The 20,824-nt window shown below is 37.9% G+C and overlaps 1 protein-coding gene across 2 annotated transcripts in view; it reads right to left on the minus strand.

Annotated features, from left to right (window-relative positions):
* Positions 1 to 20,824, minus strand: part of LOC100255781 (sister chromatid cohesion protein PDS5 homolog B) — a 77,045-nt gene that overhangs the window by 6,523 nt on the left and 49,698 nt on the right. For both annotated transcript variants that reach the window (XM_010665916.3, XM_010665917.3), the window contains exons 17-26: positions 13,444 to 13,580; positions 6,818 to 6,935; positions 6,263 to 6,397; positions 5,964 to 6,160; positions 5,723 to 5,870; positions 5,471 to 5,611; positions 5,309 to 5,395; positions 4,720 to 5,226; positions 4,558 to 4,625; positions 4,405 to 4,456 (exon numbers count right to left, since the gene is read on the minus strand). In XM_010665916.3, the coding sequence (XP_010664218.1) occupies positions 4,405 to 4,456; positions 4,558 to 4,625; positions 4,720 to 5,226; positions 5,309 to 5,395; positions 5,471 to 5,611; positions 5,723 to 5,870; positions 5,964 to 6,160; positions 6,263 to 6,397; positions 6,818 to 6,935; positions 13,444 to 13,580 (1,590 nt within the window). The remainder of the gene's footprint in view (positions 1 to 4,404; positions 4,457 to 4,557; positions 4,626 to 4,719; positions 5,227 to 5,308; positions 5,396 to 5,470; positions 5,612 to 5,722; positions 5,871 to 5,963; positions 6,161 to 6,262; positions 6,398 to 6,817; positions 6,936 to 13,443; positions 13,581 to 20,824) is intronic.

Here is a 20,824-nt window from a genome sequence, read left to right on the forward strand (position 1 = left end):
ACCTTCCATATCTTTTTTTTTTTTTTTTTTCCCAACAAAAGACCAATGCCAACAAGAGATACCCCCTAACTAAAGAATGCATCACCCACCATACACCGAATAAAGCAAAAAATCAATTGCCACAAAGTGTGTGCTTTTGTGCAATGTAGGAAAAGTATGATCACCCATTTCTCCTTTTTCTTTGCACATATAGCACATGTTAGGAATCCTCCAATCCCTTATTCTAAGCTGATCTAGGGTTAGAATCCTAGCCTAGGTTGCTTCCCAAGCAAATAAGCTAACTCTCACCATACAATGTCATGAGGGAATGGCTCTGCTCTCCTACTAGCCAAAGTGTAGTAGAACTTAATTGAGAAGTTACCATTCTTTGATCTCAACCATACCATAGTACCCTCAGAGCCTAAATCGATGGAGTGGTCATACAATCTCTTTAAAAACACATCAACCTCCTCTAACTCCTAATCATGCAACTGTCTAGCGAACCTAGGACCCCAACTACCATTGTCCCAAACATCAACCACCCATATATCTTTTGAAGCGACTATAGAATGAAGGCCTAAAAATGATTCCCTTAAAAGTGTTTCCCCACACTTGTTCGTCCAAAACATGAACTTGATGTCAGAGCTTATCTTGAAACCTGTTCTATCCTTGAGCACCTCCCAATCACCACTGATTGCCTTCCACATACCACTCTGTCTCTTCTTTAGTGCACTACCCCCCTTCTTCTTACTTGTACTTCCCAAAACTTACTCTTTTCTAAAGAGGGTTCCTTTCCTACACAAATCTTCAAGACCATTTTCCCAAAAGAGCCTTATTATGGATTGATAAGCTTCTGATGCCCAAGCCCTCTTTTTGTTTTTCCATGTAAATGATAGACCAAAGAAAATTCCTTTGAATCTTTTCCAATCTCATAGCTACCCTCTTCGAGATGGCGAAGAGGGACATGAAATCAATCAATAAATTACACAAAGTGTTCTTTATTAGAGTTTGTCTTTCCTTTTTTAAAAGATACTATCTCTTCCATAGAGAAAGCCTTTTCTAAAAACATTCTTTCACCCTTTCCCAACCTAATAACCCAACAAACTCCTCCATGTTAGAGAACTCCCTATCAGAGATCAACTCACTTTTCTCCAAGTTAATCTTTAGCCCTGATATCGCTTGAAGCCACATAAAGTTCTAGCTCAAGTGCTCTAGATTCTTCTTGCTAGCATCACAAAGGATAAGGGTATCGTCTACAAATAACAAATGAGATTCCTCCACCCTTGAATCATTTCTACCCCTTACTAAGAAGCCGTCAATAAAACCCCTTTCTTTTACCCTGATAAGAATGCAAAAAAGAGTCTCCCTTGTCAAGATGAAAAGGTAAGGGGACAAAAGGTCTCCTTGTCTCAAACCCTTTAGAACTTTAGAAGAAACCTGAAGGGGATCCATTTCAACAAACTATGTTGTAAAAATACACCATTTGATCCAACTAATCCACTTCGCTTCAAAACCCATTTTCTCCGTAGGAGTTAGGACAAAACTCCAATCTGCATGGTCATAGGCCTTTTCAATGCTTAGTTTGCAAATGATTCCTCTCATATTGCTTTTAATTCTAGAATCTATGGCCTCATTTGCTATCAAAATAGCATCCAAAATTTGTCTATCCGCCACAAAAGCATGCTGAAAATCCGAGACTAAGTTGCCCATATTAAGCTACCAACTTACTTTCCTAAAAGCTTAAGTTGTTAGGATTTGGATCACAATGTATACCAAGCTTAACATAATCTACATTGGGATCAAAGCAAGGAATTGGGGTAATTTCGACTTTATAAGGTGCAGCAAATGGGTGCTTTCTTGTAAGCTCGTATGATTAAATATAGAAGACCTAGACTTCAGAAACCTTGATGAACATTACCTCAACCATTTTTCTATCTACTAAATCATATTGATTAATATGTAAATTGCTTCAACTCTATAGAGTCATCCTTTCTTTATTCTTCTAAGTAATTATGTATGTTCAAATGCGATAGCCATTTTGATAGACAAGCACACATGCACACATAGAGTCCACCATTCATCTAAGGAATTACATATCTCCAAATAAGAAAGCTATTATGATACACAAGAGAAGTCAGAGAGGGAGACGGAGAGGGAGCGAAAGAGGAGCGGAGGAAAGATTATCAAAATATGACCATTGATTTAAAAACCAGACTAGACTAGCAACCCAACATGAAACGTTTTTTATTTTTATTTTTTTATTAATAAAAAACAAAAGATATATTAATTATAAAAAATTTAATACAAGGATGAGAGGTCTTCCCTACAAATACAAGATATTGATCAAAGTAAGAGTAAACGTCTCCATTATACAAAGAGAATTGCACACAAAGGTATAGGGCGCTTAAGGATACACCAAGGTAACATCTCCTCAAAACCAGACTCAACTCCTCCCATTGTTATCCACCCTATTTGAATTACAAATAGAAAGCCAACTAAGTTGAATAACGTTGAGTGGAACACCTCTCAAGGTGACGATACAAGAGGCCTACAAGGAAGAATAGAAGTGAAGTAGATCCTACATTTCTTCTATTACCACATAGTCCAAAGTATAGTGAGACAAGCAATTTACTGAAGGGTCTTGCCTATGATGGAACTCCTCAAACTTCTTAATGATATGGTCATCATGTCACATATACTCCTAGGCAGAACCTAACCCATCTTGGCTAGACCGAAAAGCATGTGCCAAAGCCTCAATGTTAACGGGACCTAGTATAATATTAAACCTTATATGCAAGAGAGATACCTCATCAATTGGGACCTAGTATGCAAGCCAAATATAGAAGGGGGTTTGGGCTTTGGGAGGATTTTTTTTTTTTTTGGGGGGGGAGAGTTGGGGAGGAGGGGAATCGACCCTTTTAAGGATGTGGCTTTGCAAATTTCCTAGGAAATGCTCTACTCTTTGGCATTAGGTTATTTGGAGCATCTATGAGAACACCCCAATGGGTGGGACACCAACATTCTAGTTAGGTTGTCACACCATTCCCCTTGGAAGGCCATTATACAAGTTTTTCAATTTTTTTCCCAAATATACTCATTTTGTAGCAAGTCATGGGGCAAGAATTCATTTTTGGGAAAATATTTGGTGAAAGGATCAACCATTATGTTCTCAATATCCAAGCATTTTTAGGCTTTCCACAGTTAGAAGTCTTCCGATCTCAACCATTCTTGGTTTTTCTTCCCCCTTTTTTTGGAATTTGAATTTTTCTTTCATAACCTCAATAAATTGAAGATGATTACTTAGACTCATTTCCTCTCTCACTTGTGTGCACTTGTCCAATCCTACAAACATGGTTCCTTTCTCTACAACTAAATGTTTATGGAAATCTAAAGCCCATCTAAGGTCAAAGCCTTTCCTTGGCCAGTGGCATACAAGAGGGTAAATACAATTGACATGCTATAATTAAGAAGACCTTATAAAGCTCTTAATCCTAATTGGTGCATTTTGTGCATGAGGTGTAGAAAAACAATTGACCATCTGTTTTTACATTGCCCGTTGACTTTGGGCCTTTGACACAAACTATTCAAATTAGTTCGTTTGAATTGGGTTCAAACAAGAAGCATATGTGATATGATGATCATCTCATACAAGGGTTTGGGGAGGTCCATCAAAGACAAAGTCTTGTAGCAAATTGCTTGTCTCACCCTAACATGGATTCTGTGGAGGGAAAGAAATGCTAATATTTTTGAAAACAAGTGGAAGACTTCTGAGACACTATGTGATCTAATTCATTTCTAGTCATCTGTTTGGACCTCTATCACAACATTTAAGAGTATTTCTCTCAATGCAGTTTAGCTTGATCAACATTCAGTATATAATTCATAAGGATTTGGATAGGGAGGAGTGGAGATTTATTTTGATTTCTGTTCAAAGGAGAATTGTTAATCCTCAAGGAAGGTTGAAAGGTTTAATATTGAATATTCTCAAATAATTCTATATGGATGTATAGGTTCTATTAGTATAGTAGAGAAGGTTTAATCTTCCATTTTTTTATCAGCTTCTTTAAATTTGGGGAGGATTGTTCATCCTTCTCATGCACTTACTTTATCCATTTCTAATACATTCTTATTTCAAAAAAGAAAAAGAAAAAGAAAAAAGGAACACTAGAATGATCTAATACCAATGGATTTCCATTCCAAAACTGAACCACCAATTTTAATAACAGAGTGATCTGTTACATTCCATTCCATTCCAAAAAAAAAAAAAAAACACAAAAACAAAGCAAAACAAAACCCAATACACCAAGCAAAACAGATTCCATAAGTACTGATTTAAACTTCTAAGTCCCACAGATCTCAATACTACCAATGAAAATTAGATGCAAGGAAAATAAAGTCTAGTTGCTCAAAATTGCAAAAATTCACCTTGTGAGTATTGTTCTGAGAATTAAACCCATCCACAGTGACTGAATAGAAACTGAAAAATTTAAAAAGCCTTAAAATTTAGAAACAAAGAAATGATATATAGAATGACTATAAAGATGTTCACAATTTGTTTCTTCAACAACCACTTCTCACCATTTATCAACAGGAGACCACAATTTGATCCGTTGTCCAATCAATACCTCACTGTTGTTTATAATTTCCTATGTAGATCATAGAATATGATTGATGAGAGACACAACTATGAAAAATCAAAACATATAGATAGCCCATCTTCGGAATAGATGACACACATACCACTGAACTACAAGGATCTTTACGCTTGGATCTGGAAGATTTTGAAGGTTTCGTAGTAATGTTGCTACTTTCTTTTGCTGTGCCATTTGCTTTTAAAGAAGCTGCATGTGGTAAAACCATCTTCTTGGTGGAAATTTGTGACTCAGTCAAAGGTCTCATTGTTGCAGAGCCACAAGAAGATGAAAGTTGCCCTTGCCCCAAACTTGGTTCAGATTTTCGGCCTTTATCACTTTTGTGCCCATTATTAATGCAACATTCATTGTGCAATCCAACTGATTTGTGAGCAGTGGGAGACACAGGATGCTTTCGCCTTCCTCCAGTACTGATTTCCTGCATCACAGTTTTTTGAGTCTTTCTATGTAAGGATGAACTCTGGCCTATTATTGTCCCATTTTTTGATGATGCAACTTCCCTACTTGGTGCCAGGTTCAAAGTGTTGCTCTTTATAATATCTAAATGTGAACTGTCCTGACATTTTCGACCACGTTTAGGATGCGCAGTACTAGGCTGAAATATCAACAGGAAGTTAATCAGAGTAAATCATGTTAAGCATACATTAAATCCCTAAGACTGGCTTCTATAAACTTACCAGAGAGAGATTAGATTTAAAAATAGGAATAAGCTTCTTAAGAAATTTTTCATCAAAAGTAGACCCAATAAGTCTTGTTGAATCAACCTGCACAAGATGTGAATAATATTCAACATTACTTCATGTTTACAATCAAATCCCAATATCTGCTTGAGAACTTGCCTCCTCGCTTTTCTTTGCACTACTAATTCTATATAATGATGATGGCAGCAAAATTTTGTCAGGGGTATTAGACATGGAAATGCCCCAGGTATTTAATGCCTTAAGAATGGAGATGCCAATGTCTGCCAGCATATGTAGGTTCTGCAATAAAAGAAAGCCCACCATCATATAAAGTTCTACAGTATCATTACATTAGTATAATACAAAGAAGAGCTTCAAGAAGGAAACCATCCTACAGGAGACGATACTTACAAGAGTTCTCTGAGCATCAACAGCATCATCAGCCCTTTTAATAGCACGGAAAATACTAAATATACATGAGATAGCGTCATTGTCAAGATCCATGCCACCATCAACAAAACTAGCATTGACTAACACTTGCAAGGCGAAGAAAAGGGGACTGCAAAGAAAGGAAGATATTTCAATTTTCATTGTGTTGACTAACATCCAAATATCAGTGCTAAAATAAACATTGGCTGAAAAAATGCATTACCTGCAAAACTGAGCAAACATTTCTTCGTCTTGACAAGTTTCAGATGGGAAATTAGTATCATGAGCAAGAACATGGACCAAGAATACCACCATGTATGCTGGGTAATCGGTAATGGTTCCTCCTTGCATCACAGAAGTTTGGCGTACTTGAGCTTCTTTACGGTATTCTTTCATAAATTCTGCCATATATTTCAATGACTAAAATGCAAACCAGCTCAGCAGACAAAATCCGATAGAAACATACGTTAAAATGTAACCAAAATAATAAATACAAAATACATAAGAAGGATATAGACCTACATCCTCTTGCAGATCTTTGGGGCAATCCGGGCCAGCAAATGCAAAAGCACATGCATATCTACTAGGTATAGCATGTTCCTTCAACAGCTTGTGAGTCTTGTCAAGAAATAGTCTCCTTATAAGTGGTGAAGGATCCTGGAACATGACAGAAGATAAATTTCATCAAAACAAACAAGATAACTCAAAGAAGACCAAAGGTTACAACCAAAATATTTTACCCTTTTTTTTTTAATCTGAAACCAACACATTTAACCTTGAACATGGAGATATCAAGGAACAGATTGACAGGTTGCAAAAAAGCAATTTTTCCATAAAGAGAGTCCCCACTAAAAAACCAGTTCGGAGAACCATCTAGTGCTTTATCAATTTGACTAATTTTTGTTCTTAATCCATTTGACCCATTTTCCAATGTACATCTTTTAAAGTAATAGATTTGTTTTTGCAATTGGATGATATCAATCAGTACAAAGACAAAACAACAGCTTTTAGCAGTGGCATAGACCATTTCAGAGCCCCTACTTGTTTGTTTCCAGAAGCAAAAGTCAATCTACATACCTTTGCCACTAGAATTGTAGAGCGAAAGATATGGGGAGAAATATGCAAATCCCATCTTCCAGCAAGTCGAAGAACAGATTTTGCAGCAGCTAATCTGATATGAGCCTCATCATTTTCACTACAGAACACAATATCCACAAAGCAAATAAGCATATAATGACCATAGTTTTTCTTTTTGACAAGCAAGCTAATAAAAATCTAACCTAATAAAGGAAACAGCAGAAGAAATATCACAATAGTTTGGAAGAGGTGGAAGTCCTCTTTGAGAGGTTGCAAGAGCAGACCATTAGAAGGACATTAAAGATAATTTGGTTTGAACGAACATGAAGAATGGCATTTTCCCAGTTAAGCTTTTAAATTCATCTTTATCATATGGGAGGGTGGAGGCATTTCCTTTTGGTATAGTTTCAAATTATTGAGTACCATCAAGGGTGGACGATGCTAGTTTTGCATCAACTCAAAAAGAAGGGTTGGAGGATCCCAAATAGATGCTACAAGTGCAAAAAAGAAGACACGGTTGACCACATTGTCCTTCACTGTTCGAAAGTGGTCATTCTGTGGATGTTAGTTAATGCCCTTCTTGGAGTTTGGGGGATGATGCATTCTTCAGTGAGAGATACTCTTTTGAATTGGCATGAGTCCTTTGTCAAAAAAAAGACAAAAAAGGCTGGGAAAGTTGCACCATTGTACTTATTCTAGACCATTTGGAGGGAGAAAAATAGGAGAGCTTTTGATAATATTAAAAAAGTTGAGCAAGCAATTAAACAATTGTTCATGTTTATTTTAATGGACATTTGGAATGGGTTAGAGTGTCTTTAGGTGATTATTCCTTGTCCAAGATGAACTTTGTAGAGTGGTTAGGCTCTAAGTAAGGCATGGTTGTAATTTTCTGTGTACCCCTTGCCTAGTTTTTAGGTCTTTTAGCATTCTTGTATACATTGTGTATACCTTTGCGTTCCTTTTTGAGGCATTGTTAATACAAGTGACATTTTACCTATTAAAAAAAAAAAGTTTGGAATTTGGGACTGGTTCACACCTAGTTTTGAGAAACATAAATTCAAAATACACATATCAACCCATTCCAAAATAATGTGTCTCACTTGCATTCCTGAGGCATATAGATGTCATTTTTCTCTTTTATTCTTTCACTTGCTCAGGCTATCAATATATGATCATGATCCAATTAAATGGTAAAGTGGAATTTATTTCAAAAACCAAAATTATTTATCACATTTGATAACATAATCGGTGAAAATTTATTTGGTGGGGCATAGAATGTCAAAGGACAGCTTGTTGTCCACACTTCTTTCCTTATTTTAGCCCACAATTGTTTCCTTATTTCTCCATTTATTATTCTGTACAGTTAGCATACATTATTTGATAGATTATAGTTTACATGTATAGGGCTAGAATCATGCTGGAATTTATTTGCTTTTATTTGCTTTCCATGTAAAGCATCCTTGTAAAGTCTATATATAATATACAAAACTCAAGGCCAAGGTATTCGGCCATTCACACAATATTTTGACATGGTATCAGAGCAAGGTTGCTAATTTTTCTTCCCTCAAATTCTTTTTTGTCTTCTCGGTTTCGGAGGTGCCTCTCGTGTCTTTCGGTCAAGTCTGTGTTGATCCATACTGCACCCAACCACAACCATTTTTCTCGGTATTTCTGTGGCTGTCGTGGGTCAGTTTTCTTCTGAGATTTTTTTTTGGTCCATCCTTTTGTCTCGGGTTCTATTTGTTTTCTATGGATTCTGCACCTCTGTGTGTTAAGTTTACAGGCACAAATTATTCTACCTTGGCATTTCAGTTTGAACTTTTTCTCAAGGGAAAAGACCTTTGGGGTCATGTTGATGGCACGGATGTTGAAAAACCATCCACTTTTGACAAATCTCAGGATGTTAGGTCTTCTCCTTCATGGGTTGTGCTTGATGCACGCATCATGTCTTGGCTTCTTGGTTCAGTGGAGCCTCATATTGTCACCCACTTGTGGCCCCATCGCTCCCCTCAATCTATGTGGGCTTATTTGAAGAAAGTTTATCATCAGGATAACGATGCTCGTTGCTTTCAGTTAGAACATGCGATTGTCATGTTTCAATCTGGTAGTATTTCTATCCAGGACTACTACTCGTCATTTCTAACTCTTTGGCATGAATATGCTGATTTGGTTACAGCGGATGTTCCTATTGCTGTTCTCTCAACTATTCAGACTAGTCATGCGACTACCCGACGTGATCAGTTTCTTATGAAACTATGTCCGGAATATGAATCTGTCCGCTCCTCTTTACTGAATAGATCTCTTGTTCCCTCTCTTGATATTTGTTTTGGTGAGTTACTTCGTGAAGAGCAACGCCTTAGTACTCAAGCTATTTTGGAGCAATCTCATGGCAGTTCCGGGACGACAACTGTCGCTTATACTGCCCAAGGACGCGGACTACCTATGCATTCTAAAAACTTGCAGTGTTTCTGCTGCAAGGAATATGGGCATATTGCTGCCACTTGCCCTTAGAAGTTTTGTTCTTATTGCAAGAAGAAGGGTCACATTATAAAAGAATGTCGTATTCGCCCCCAGAATCGTCAGGCCCAAGCATTTCAGACTTTGGTTATTGTCCTTCCTGTAGCAACTTCTGCAGCACATGACTCTCCTTCAACTACGTGCTCTGTTCCTGCACCAGATTACTGCACCCCAAAAATGGTGCAACAGATGTTAATTTCAGCATTATCGGCAATAGGGTTTCAAGGTAACAATTCTACTAAACTCTGGTACGTGGACTCGGGGGCCTCTAATCACATGACTAATAATTCCACCGCTTTGTGTCATGTTCGGCCCTACGCTGGTCAATTTTCCATTCAGACTGCCAATGGCAGCTCTTTGCCCATAGCTGCTATCGGCAATGCCTCTTCTAAGTTCACTGATGTGTTTCTTGCTCCTCAGCTTTCCACGAATCTTATTTATGTTGGCCAATTAGTTGATAACAATTGTACTGTTAATTTTTCTGGTAATGGTTGTGTTGTGCAGGACCAGGTAACAGGGAAGCCGATCGCAAAGGGACCTAAAGTGGGGTGCTTGTTTCCACTATTTTTACCTGTTCCAGATTTTTCTCCACTTTCTTCTATTAAGTCTTTTGCTTGTAATAATGTTTCAGATCTTAGTATGGTGTGGCATCGTCGTTTAGGTCATCCCAATACTCAGATCTTATCTCATGTATTGAACTCTGATTTACCTGGTAATAAGGATCGTTTTTCTTTATCTTTTGAGTGTGATTCTTACAAACTTGGTAAAAGTAAAACTCTTCCCTTCCCTTTGCATGCAAGTAGAGCATCTCACTGCTTTGATCTTATCCATAGTGATGTTTGGGGACCTTCCCCGGTTAGTTCACATAAGAAATTTAAATATTATGTGACTTTCATTGATGATCATAACAGATTTACTTGGGTCTACTTTCTTCGCTCTAAATCTGAGGTCTTTCGTACTTTCACTGAGTTTTTAGCGTATGTTGACAATCAATTTTCTACTTCTATTAAGACATTACGAACAGATTCCGGTGGTGAGTATTTGTCTACTGAGTTTCAAGCATTCTTAGCTTCTAAGGGTATTATTCATCAACGTTCATGTCCCTCTACTCCTCAACAAAATGGAGTTGCCGAACGCAAAAATCGTCATCTTCTAAATGTGGTACGTACTCCCTTGTTAGAATCTTCTGTTCCATCCATGTTTTGGGTAGAGGCTCTAAAAACTGCTACTCACTTGATTAATCGTTTATCTTCTCAAGTCCTACATATGGAGTCTCCCTATTTCCGCTTATTTGCTAAGCAACCTAGTTATGATCACCTTCGTATTTTTGGTTGTGTATGCTTTGTTCATTTACCACCTCATGAGCGACATAAATTATCTGCTCAATCTGTTCGATGTGCTTTCTTAGGATATAATATGTGTCAAAAGGGATTTGTTTGTTATGATCCTACATTACATTGTACACGTATTTCTAGGAATGTTATTTTCTTTGAAAATCAACATTTCTTTCCTGTATCCTTTTCTACTGTGGTCCTCCCCTCCTTTGAGCAGCAGTTCTCAGATCTTCATCCAGTCAGTTCTCGCTTTCAACCAGGTATTGTGTATACGAGACGCTCCCGCCCACAGTCTCTTTCGATGGCTTACCCGATATCTGATCCTACCACGCTCCAGATTCAGTAAGTTATAGCACCTTCAGTACGTTGCTCTTCTCGAGTGTCTGTACCTCTGAACAGGTATGGATTTCCCTCTTCCAGTTCTGGCAATTCTATTTCAACCCTTACTTCTGCATTGTCCAATTTTGATATTCCCACATGCTACTCACATGCTGCCAAGCATGATTGTTGGCGATAAGCTATGTAGGAAGAAATTGCCGCTCTAGAGGCCAATCACACTTGGGACATTGAGCCCTGTCCTCTCGTTATTGTTCCTCTGGGTTGCAAATGGGTTTACTCAGTCAAGGTCCGATCTGATGGAAGTTTGGATCGTTACAAAGCTCGACTTGTTGCACTTGGGAATAATCAGGAATCTAGTGTCAATTATGAAGAGACCTTTGCTCATGTGGCTAAAATGACTACTGTTCGTACCATTCTAGCTCTTGCTGCTTCCAGTGATTGACCACTACATCAGATGGATGTAAAAAATGATTTTCTTCATGGGGATCTTAAAGAGTGTATTTATATGAAGCCACCCTTGAGATTGTTTCTCTCTCCGACTTCACATGTGTGTAAGCTTCGTCGCTCTCTTTATGGTCTCAAACAGGCTTTGAGGGTCTGGTTTGATAAATTCCGCACCACTTTATTGCAATTTTCATTCAGGCAGAGCAAGTATGACACTTCCTTGTTTCTTCGGAAATCAAACGTGGGTATTGTTGTTCTTTTGGTTTATGTTGATGATATTGTGATCACTGGTTCCGATTCTGCTTTACTTGGTCAACTCAAAACTCATCTCTTCGAGTCATTTCATATGAAAGATCTTGGATCTCTCACATATTTTCTTGGTCTTGAGGTGCATCATAGTCCCTCTGGTATTTCTTTCAATCAACATAAGTATGCGAATGACTTGGTGGCTACAGCTGGTCTACAAGGGGCTACTTTTGTTGATACTCCCATTGAATTAAATGTCAAACTTCGCAAAGAGGAGGACGACTTACTTGCTGATCCTAGTTTATACAGGAAGTTGGTGGGTAGCCTTGTTTATCTCACCATTACTAGACCAGACATTTCTTTTGCGGTACAGCAAGTCAGCCAGTTCCTTCAGACTCCTCATCATCTTCATTTGGCTATTGTTCGTAGGATCATACGCTATGTTCAAGGCACTTCTACTCGTGGCTTGTTCTTCCTTGCAGGCAATTATACTCGCCTTGCTGCTTATAGTGATGCTGATTGGGCTGGTTGTGCGGATACCCGTTGCTCCATCACTGGTTGGTGTGTGTTCTTAGGTGATGCATTGATATCTTGGAAAAGTAAGAAGCAAGACAGAGTCTCTAAGTCATCTACGGAATCCGAGTATCGGGCGATGTCTCTTGCTTGTTTTGAAATCATTTGGCTTCGAGGTTTGCTTGCGAAGTTAGATTTTTCTGAGACCGATCCTACACCTCTACATGCCGACAATACAAGTGTTATTCAGATCATGACCAATCCTATCTATCATGAGCGCACAAAGCATATTGAAGTGGACTGTCACTCTATCCGTGAAGCCTTTGAAGCTCGTGTTATCACTCTTCCACATATTTCCACTGACTTACAAATTGCTGATATCTTCACCAAGGCTCTCCCTTGTCATCGACATTGCTTGCTAAGTAGCAAATTGATGCTTATTGATCAACCTGCATCAATTTGAGGGGGGCCGTCAAAGGACAGCTTTGCTGTCCACACTTCTTTCCTTATTTTAGCCCACAATTGTTTTCTTATTTCTCCATTTATTATTCTGTACAGTTAGTATACATTATTTGACATATTATAGTTTACATGTATAGGGCTAGAATCATGCTGGAATTTATTTGCTTTCCATGTATAGCATCCTTGTAAAGTCTATATATAATATACAAAACTCAAGGCCAAGGTATTCGGCCATTCACACAATATTTTGACATAGAAAGTCCAATATTATTTAAACTCCAAGCTCAAGCCTATGAAGCCTATCTTTTGAGAATCAGAGATCAAAATATAGGCAGATTCAGAAATCTTATGTTAAAGCACTTCTAATCCAGTTACAAATTTCCAACCTTTTCCCCACAAGCACTTGATGTGCTTGCATAACAAAAAAGAAAAATGAGGTCAAACAGTGAAAATTTTAAACCATAGTTTTAGTCAAGAAAACCTCAACACAAGCTTGAGCATGCAAATTTTAAAGGCCAGAGCAATAGAATCTATATGGGAACTTGTGCATACAGATTTTAAAGGTCCAATAAACAATTCAGCATTTTTTTCCTTTTCAAAATATAACCTAATCCCAGGGGAATCTTGAATTCAAAAAAATAAAATACTAATGAGGCTCAAGATGTTAATTTAAATGTGAAGACTCAAATGTGGTGACAAAGTAGTTATCGAAGTAGAAAAATAATGAATTCCTAGCAAGACATAATATCATATATTACTTTAGAAGCATACCATGACCCAGTATCATAAGAGATATCACCCTTTGGCAGCATTTCTGACATAATGTCCAACAAGTCGTTAATTTGACGTTTGACATGAGTTCCTCGATGCGGCAAAAAGCTCCTGACAAGTGCTTTTAATGCATAAATCTGCAGATGATAGCAACCAAAACAGAAAAATTGAGGAGAGCACCATTTATGGGACATTTCAATAAGCAAGTTGATAAATATGAAAACTTTCATAATCAGAAAACCTTATGTAGGTTCATTCCAGCTTTGGTGCATGTAAAACCATTTTCTATTCCATGGGAAGACCATTTTACTTTTTAAGCCTGAAACTAAGGTTTTCTAACTGTTTAAACTAAGGCCAAACCTAACTCTGGGATGAATGTGGGCTTTAATTGTAGGGAATGTAAATTTTATCAGAATAATAATAAAAAGACTAGAAAGAAAGATGGAGACAATGGAAAAGTAAAAAAAAATAAAATACAAGAAACCTCCATTCAAATAAAACAACCACCGGTCCCTGACTCAAAAGGCCTCAAAAAACCCCTGTAAACTCTTTGAATATAGCATCCCCCCTCATGGCCAGATCATCAGTCAACCCCATTTGGACACAAACTATATTTGAAGAATTTCCTACATCACCACAGGATTGACAAATTATTGAAATAAATAAATCCAAACTAGTAAAGAAACATAATAACAAATATCTATTTCAGAGTGGTAGGGGCAAAGTACAAGAGAAACAAAGTTTCCTGCAAATTGTTTACTGTCTTGACATGCTAAAAGAACTCACATCCAAATGTTTGGATAAGCCACTTCCCATCTTATCCAACTTTTCTTTTCTCGAGTTGTTTTGCACCACTACCTTTAACAATTGTGGCAGGTATGAAGACTATGCTTGACTGATTTAACTCCTTTGGTGAAAGTATCCTCTGGATAATCCTAGAAAATTAGGTATAGGAGGTTTGCTTAGATATAATTATGGGAAATGTTTTTTTTTTTTTTTGATAAATAAGCAAAAGAATTGTATTACGAAGAGGCGCTAAAATAGTGACCCAAAGAAGTACAGTATAAAGACACTCACCCCCTTACAGCGGAACCCAAAAACAACAAGGAAACAAAAAATCTTCTCCCTCATCGCGAACCCACCCATTTTATAAAATCTATTAAGGTCGAAGGGCCACCTTTTATCCACAATTTGGTCTCCGACCACAGTAAATACACAAAAGAAGCTTTCAACCTTTGGATGGACAGTACACAATCTTCAAAGGCAATTTTATTCCTTGCCTTCCAAATGACCCAAAACAAACATAATGGTCCCACTTGCCACATTGCCTTCCTCTTTTTACCCACAAAAGAACCCCTCCACCCTAAGAAGGTTTCCTTTACCGAAGAGGGAAACACCCAAGACACTCCAAACAAATAAAGGAGCAACATCCACACTTCCCTTGTTTCTTCACAATGGAGAAGGAGGTGATCAATCGACTCCTCAAACAATTGGCATAGAAAGCATCTATTAGCCAATGCCCAACCCCTCTTTTGCAAATAGTCCAAAGTTAGAACTTTTCTCCACGAAACCTCCCAGGCAAAGAAACTTAATTTAGGTTGCACACAAAAGTTCCAAATAATCTTCAAAAGGAAAGAAACAAGAGAAACCGACTGCAAGGCTCAATACAAAGACTTTATTGAAAACATGTCATCCTTCGAGTCCATCCACCTCACCCACATTAACATCCTTCCCATCTAAGCAACAAAACAACTTTTCCACCTCTTCCATCTCCCAATCATTGAAAATCTTAGTGAAACCAAGGCTCTAACTTCCCCACCTTTTCCCTGCAGCTGTTCAAACTTCATTTATTCAGACCTCTTTAAAAGTTGCTAGAGCAAATAAACAAGGGAAGGACTCGCACAAAAGAGTGGTTCCACACCAATTGTCTTTCCAAAATCTCACATTCCTTCCATCACTCACCACAAAGTCAAAAGAAGGGGTCACTAGGTGCCCCAGCTTTCTAATTGCTTTCCACAACCCAACTCCATAAGCCTCACAAGAGCTCCACCCTCCTATTTCCTTCTAATCACTAGGTTCCAAAGGGCCTTTCTTTCATTTGCAAAGTGCCAACTCCACTTGCCAAGGAGAGCCCTATTGAATGTCCCAAGACTCTTAACCCCCAACCTTCCTTTTCTTTTATCTAAAAAAATGATCGACCACCTTACTAAGTGAGGTTTTTGTTCAAGAGTCCCACCACTCCACAAAAAATCCCTTTGAATATACTCCAATCTCATTCTAATTGCCCTAGGAAATTGGAAAACAGACATCAAATAGATCGGCAGATTATACAAAGTACTACGAATTAAGGCGGTCCTCCCCCCCTTAAAAATGTATTGACGTTTCCACATAGCCAATCTCTTCCGGGGTCTTTCTTCAATTCCATCCCAAGCAGCTGCAGATTTAAAAGGAGCACCCAACGACATTCCTAAGTGGAAGGCAGTCTTCCCACCTTATAACCGAACTCTTCAGCTAGCTCTCTCACATTCTCTACCCTACCCACCGAAATCAACTCACTTTTATCCAGATTCACTCTTAACCCCGAAATTGCCTCAAACAACATTAACAGCCAGCAAACAACAAGTGAGAGACCTGGACCCTTTCACCTCTTCACCCCCTCTTCCCCGAATCGAGCAAGGCAATAAAAAGCCTCCAAAAACTGCTCTCTTCAACAGACAACTGAAAGCCTCCATCACAATTGCGAACAAATAAGGCGAAATGGGATCTCCTTGCCTTAACCCCTTGAGATCTGAAAAAATTCAGTAGGGGTTCCATTCACCAAAATAGAGAATCTAGCAGTGGATAAACAACACTTTATTCAACTACGCCACTTTTTCCCAAACCCCATCTTCTCCAACACTGCCAAAAGAAAATACCACTCCACATGATCATAGGCTTTCTCAATGTCCAATTTGCAAAGAATCGCCCCTCTATTGCTTTTCAAAATCGAGTCTATTGCTTCATTAGCAATAAGCACTGCATCCATAATCTGTCATCTTTCCACAAACACATTTTGAGACGTTGAGATCACCTTAGCTAACACCCCTTCAACTTATTAGCTAGCATCTTGGTTAACCATTTGTCCAGCCCTCCCACCAAGCTAATTGGCCTAAAATCCTTCAAGTCCTCCGTCCCCCTTTCTTAGGGATCAGCACTAGAAAGATTGCATTCAGACTCCTTACAAAGCACCCAGAATCATGGAACTCTCTAAAGAAGTTCATCACCTCTACCTTTACAAAGTCCCAAGAATACTACCAGAAAGCCATTGGGAAACCGTCAGGGCCTAGCACTTTCTCCCTACAGAAACTTGACAACGCACCAAATACCTCCTCCTCCGTAAAACGCTTCTCCAACCCTTCCACATCTAATCCTTCCGACCTCTCAAAAATCAACCCATCTATATAAGGTTTCCATCCTCCAGGATTTGACAACAGACCCTGGAAAGCTCTACTTACTTCCTCTTTAATTTCACTGTCCTCAGTGAACCACCTCCCATTGACTTTTACTTTAGTCAACTGATTCCTCCTTCTATGAGCATCAACCATTTGACGAAAGAACCTTGTATTTCTATTCCCCTCCTTCAACCAAATTTCTCTAGACTTCTGCCTCCACGACGCCTCTTCTAAAAAGACCCACTTTTTATAATTATGGGAAATGTTTTTTCTCTTTTGATAGATAAGCGCTGAATATATTGAAGAAAGGCCAAAAAGCCAAAAAGTATACAAGGAGTATACAAACTAGCTAAGCCTCACAACCAAAAGGAAAGCAAAAAAACCCCACTAGCCCTTATCTAGAGGCTACCCACTCCAAGAAGCCTATAAGAGACAGCGAACTCTCTCCACTATACAATCTCGCCCAACACCATAAATTACAAACAAAAGAATTTTTTAATTTCTGAATTGCTATCAGCCCCCCCTAAAAGCTAGCCTATTTCTTTCCTTCCAAAGAATCCAAAAAATGTACAACGGTATAGACTTCCATATCTTTTTCCTTTTTTCCCCTACAAAAGGGCCCCTCCAGCTCAATAAGACCTCCTTTACAGTTTCTGGAAGGACCCACTGAACACCAAACAAAGCAAAGATCATATCCCATAGGACTTTTGCCACTATACAGTGTATGAGGATGTGATTTACAGTTTCCTCTTCGTAGCCACACAAGAAACAACGGTTTGGGAGTTGCCACCCTCTTTTCTGAAGCCTATCTAGCGTAAGCACCTACCCCAAGTGGCCTCCCAAGCAAAAAACAAAATTTTAGTTGGAACTTTATCCACCCAAATGTTACTTTTCGGAAAGTTGTTAGCCACAGTATTAACCACCAAGTTGTAAGCTTCCTTGACTTTAATTATCCACCTAAATAATTATGGGAAATGTTGAAGGCATAGTTGTTGGAGTTGGTTTAGTTATTGATGTGGAGATACTAGTCTTATGGAAAGGCTTGTTGCAAGCAAAAGTTTTGTTTCTCTCCAACTGAGTGTAAAGAGATACTCTATTGTTGTTACTTGCTAGGCATGTAATAAGAAGAGAGGCTCATGGAAGTTTGAGAGTAGACTTTGCAAAATTACATATATTGTTAGTGAGGTAGGACGCTCTTTCTCTTGGGTTCCTTGCTTAGTCAATCAAGTTGTGAACCAGTTAGCCAAGCCAAGAGCAAAATGAGTAGTTTCTTTTGTTTGAGACGTTTTTCCTCCCTATGCATAGAGAGAGGTTTTAGTATGCATGCACTGTTTTTTCTGCCTATAGTTTAAATAATGAAATTCTTTTGAGCACCATACTCCTACTTCTTCATCAACAATTGTATATTTTGGAAGGATTACTCATCCTTCTTTATATTTACCATTTCAATGCAATGACTATGTTGTTTTTTATTGCAAAAAAAAAAATACCAAAGTTAAATTTGTCAATATCTTCCAAGTAAGGATTAAAATATTGGAAATTACATAAATATCAATGATTACATTTTATAAAAATATTGGAAATAACAATCGAAAATTTTGTTAAAAATTATCGATGAAATAGAAATTAATCAAAAACTCATAGAAATATTGAAAAAAACACACCCAAGAAATAATCAAATAAGTAATAATACATTTATTAAAGTTGTTTTATCGAAGAAAATTATAAATGTATCAAAAAATTTATGATATTCAACAACAAAATATACACAACTTGCAAACATATTTACAATTAAAATGATGATCTATCTAATTTAGACATATTGGATATAAAAGAAACGATATTTAAAACTGTTTATAACTTATTTATAAGTTTATATCTATACAAAAGATATAAAAAAACTTGTTAAAAAGATTATCATGGTTGTGATGTTTTTATATTATCAACAATCAATTACATGAAATTTAAAAATCGGATAATTAGAATTAATTTATTTGCTAAAATTTTATTTTATATTTCATTTTTTCATACTTACATACATATATATAGTTGAAGAGACAAAATTAGCACATATATTTTATGTGCACCTACTGTTCACAAGGGTAAGCTTGCCCTGATGTTCACTGCCATGATTATCCATGTTGAGAAGTTGGTTTTAGGCCCTAGTGCTTCCTTTCTTTATGTTGAATATAATGAATTTATAGTGTACAATCTTTCCTTTTTTTAACATAGGTCACATGTATGGTATTTAGGACTCCTAGCCTTGTATATATATATTTTATCAATTGTAAGTAGACACTACATGAATGAGAATCAAGGTTTTCTACTTTCTCTCTCTTAACATGGTATCAGAGCCAAGTGAGAGATCTTGTTGTTTTACCCTCTGGTAAATCTACAATTGGCTGTCGTTGGGTCTATGCAATTAAGGTTGGTCCTGATCGTCAGGTTGATCGCCTTAAGGCCCGCTTAGTTGCTAAAGGCTCTACTCAAGTTTATGGTTCTGATTATGGTGACACATTCTCCCCTGTTGCCAAGATTGCTTCTGTCCGCTTGCTTCTCTCCATGGCTGCTATGTGTTCTTGGCCTCTTTATCAGTTGGATATTAAAAATGTCTTCCTTCATGGTGATCTTGCCGAGGAAGTTTATATGGAGCAACCTCCTGGTTTTGTTGCTCAGGGGGAGTCTGGTTTAGTGTGCAGGTTACGCCATTCTCTATATGGCTTGAAACAATCTCCTCGAGCATGGTTTGGCCGTTTTAGTTCTGTTGTTCAAGAGTTTGGCATGCTTCGCAGTACAGCAGACCATTCAGTTTTCTATCATCATAACTCCTTAGGGCAGTGTATTTATATGATTGTTTATGTGGACAACATCGTCATTACAGGCAGTGATCAGAATAGTATTCAGAAACTAAAGCAACATCTTTTTACCCACTTTCAGACCAAAGACTTGGGGAAACTCAAGTATTTCTTGGGAATTGAGATAGCTCAATCCAGTTCTGGTGTGGTCCTTTCCCAAAGGAAGTATGCTTTAGACATCCTGGAAGAAACTGGTATGTTAGACTGTAAACCGATAGACACACCTATGGATCCGAATGCAAACTTGTACCAGGACAGGGGGAGCCTTTAGGAGGCCCTGGGAGATATTGACGGCTCGTAGGTAAATTGAACTATCTCACCATTACTCGTCCAGACATTTTTTTTCCTGTGAGTGTAGTTAGTCAATTCCTACAGTCACCATGTGATAGCCATTGGGATGTCGTTATCCGCATTCTTCGATATATCAAAAGTACACCAGGTCAAGGTGTGTTGTACGAGAACAGAGGTCATACTCAGGTTATTGGTTACACAGATGCAGATTGGGCTAGCTCACCCACAGATAGACGTTCCACTTCAGGGTACTGTGTTTTTATTGGAGGTAATCTAATATCTTGGAAGAGTAAGAAACAAGATGTAGTGGTCAGATCTAGTGCTGAAGCTGAGTATCGAGCTATGGCTTTGGCAACATGTGAACTCATATGGTTGAGACATCTTCTTCGAGAGTTGAGATTTGGAAAGGATGAACAGATGAAACTCATCTGTGATAACCAGGCCGCATTACATATTGCATCCAATCCAATCTTTCATGAAAGGACCAAACATATTGAAATTGACTGTCACTTCATTAGAGAGAAGATCGCATCAGGATGTGTTGCTACAAGTTTTGTTAATTCAAATGATCAACTAACAGACATCTTCACTAAATCTCTCAGAAGTCCTAGGATTAAATACATTTGTAACAAGCTTGGTGCATATGACGTATATGCTCCAGTTTGAGGGGGAGTGTTGAATATAATGAATTTATAGTGTACAATCTTTCCTTTTTTAAATATAGGTCACATGTATGGTAGTTAGGACTCCTAGCCTTGTATATATATATTTTCTCAATTGTAAGTAGACACTACATGAATGAGA

This window comes from Vitis vinifera, chromosome 18 (genome assembly GCF_030704535.1).
Source record: "Vitis vinifera cultivar Pinot Noir 40024 chromosome 18, ASM3070453v1".
NCBI lineage: Eukaryota > Viridiplantae > Streptophyta > Magnoliopsida > Vitales > Vitaceae > Vitis > Vitis vinifera.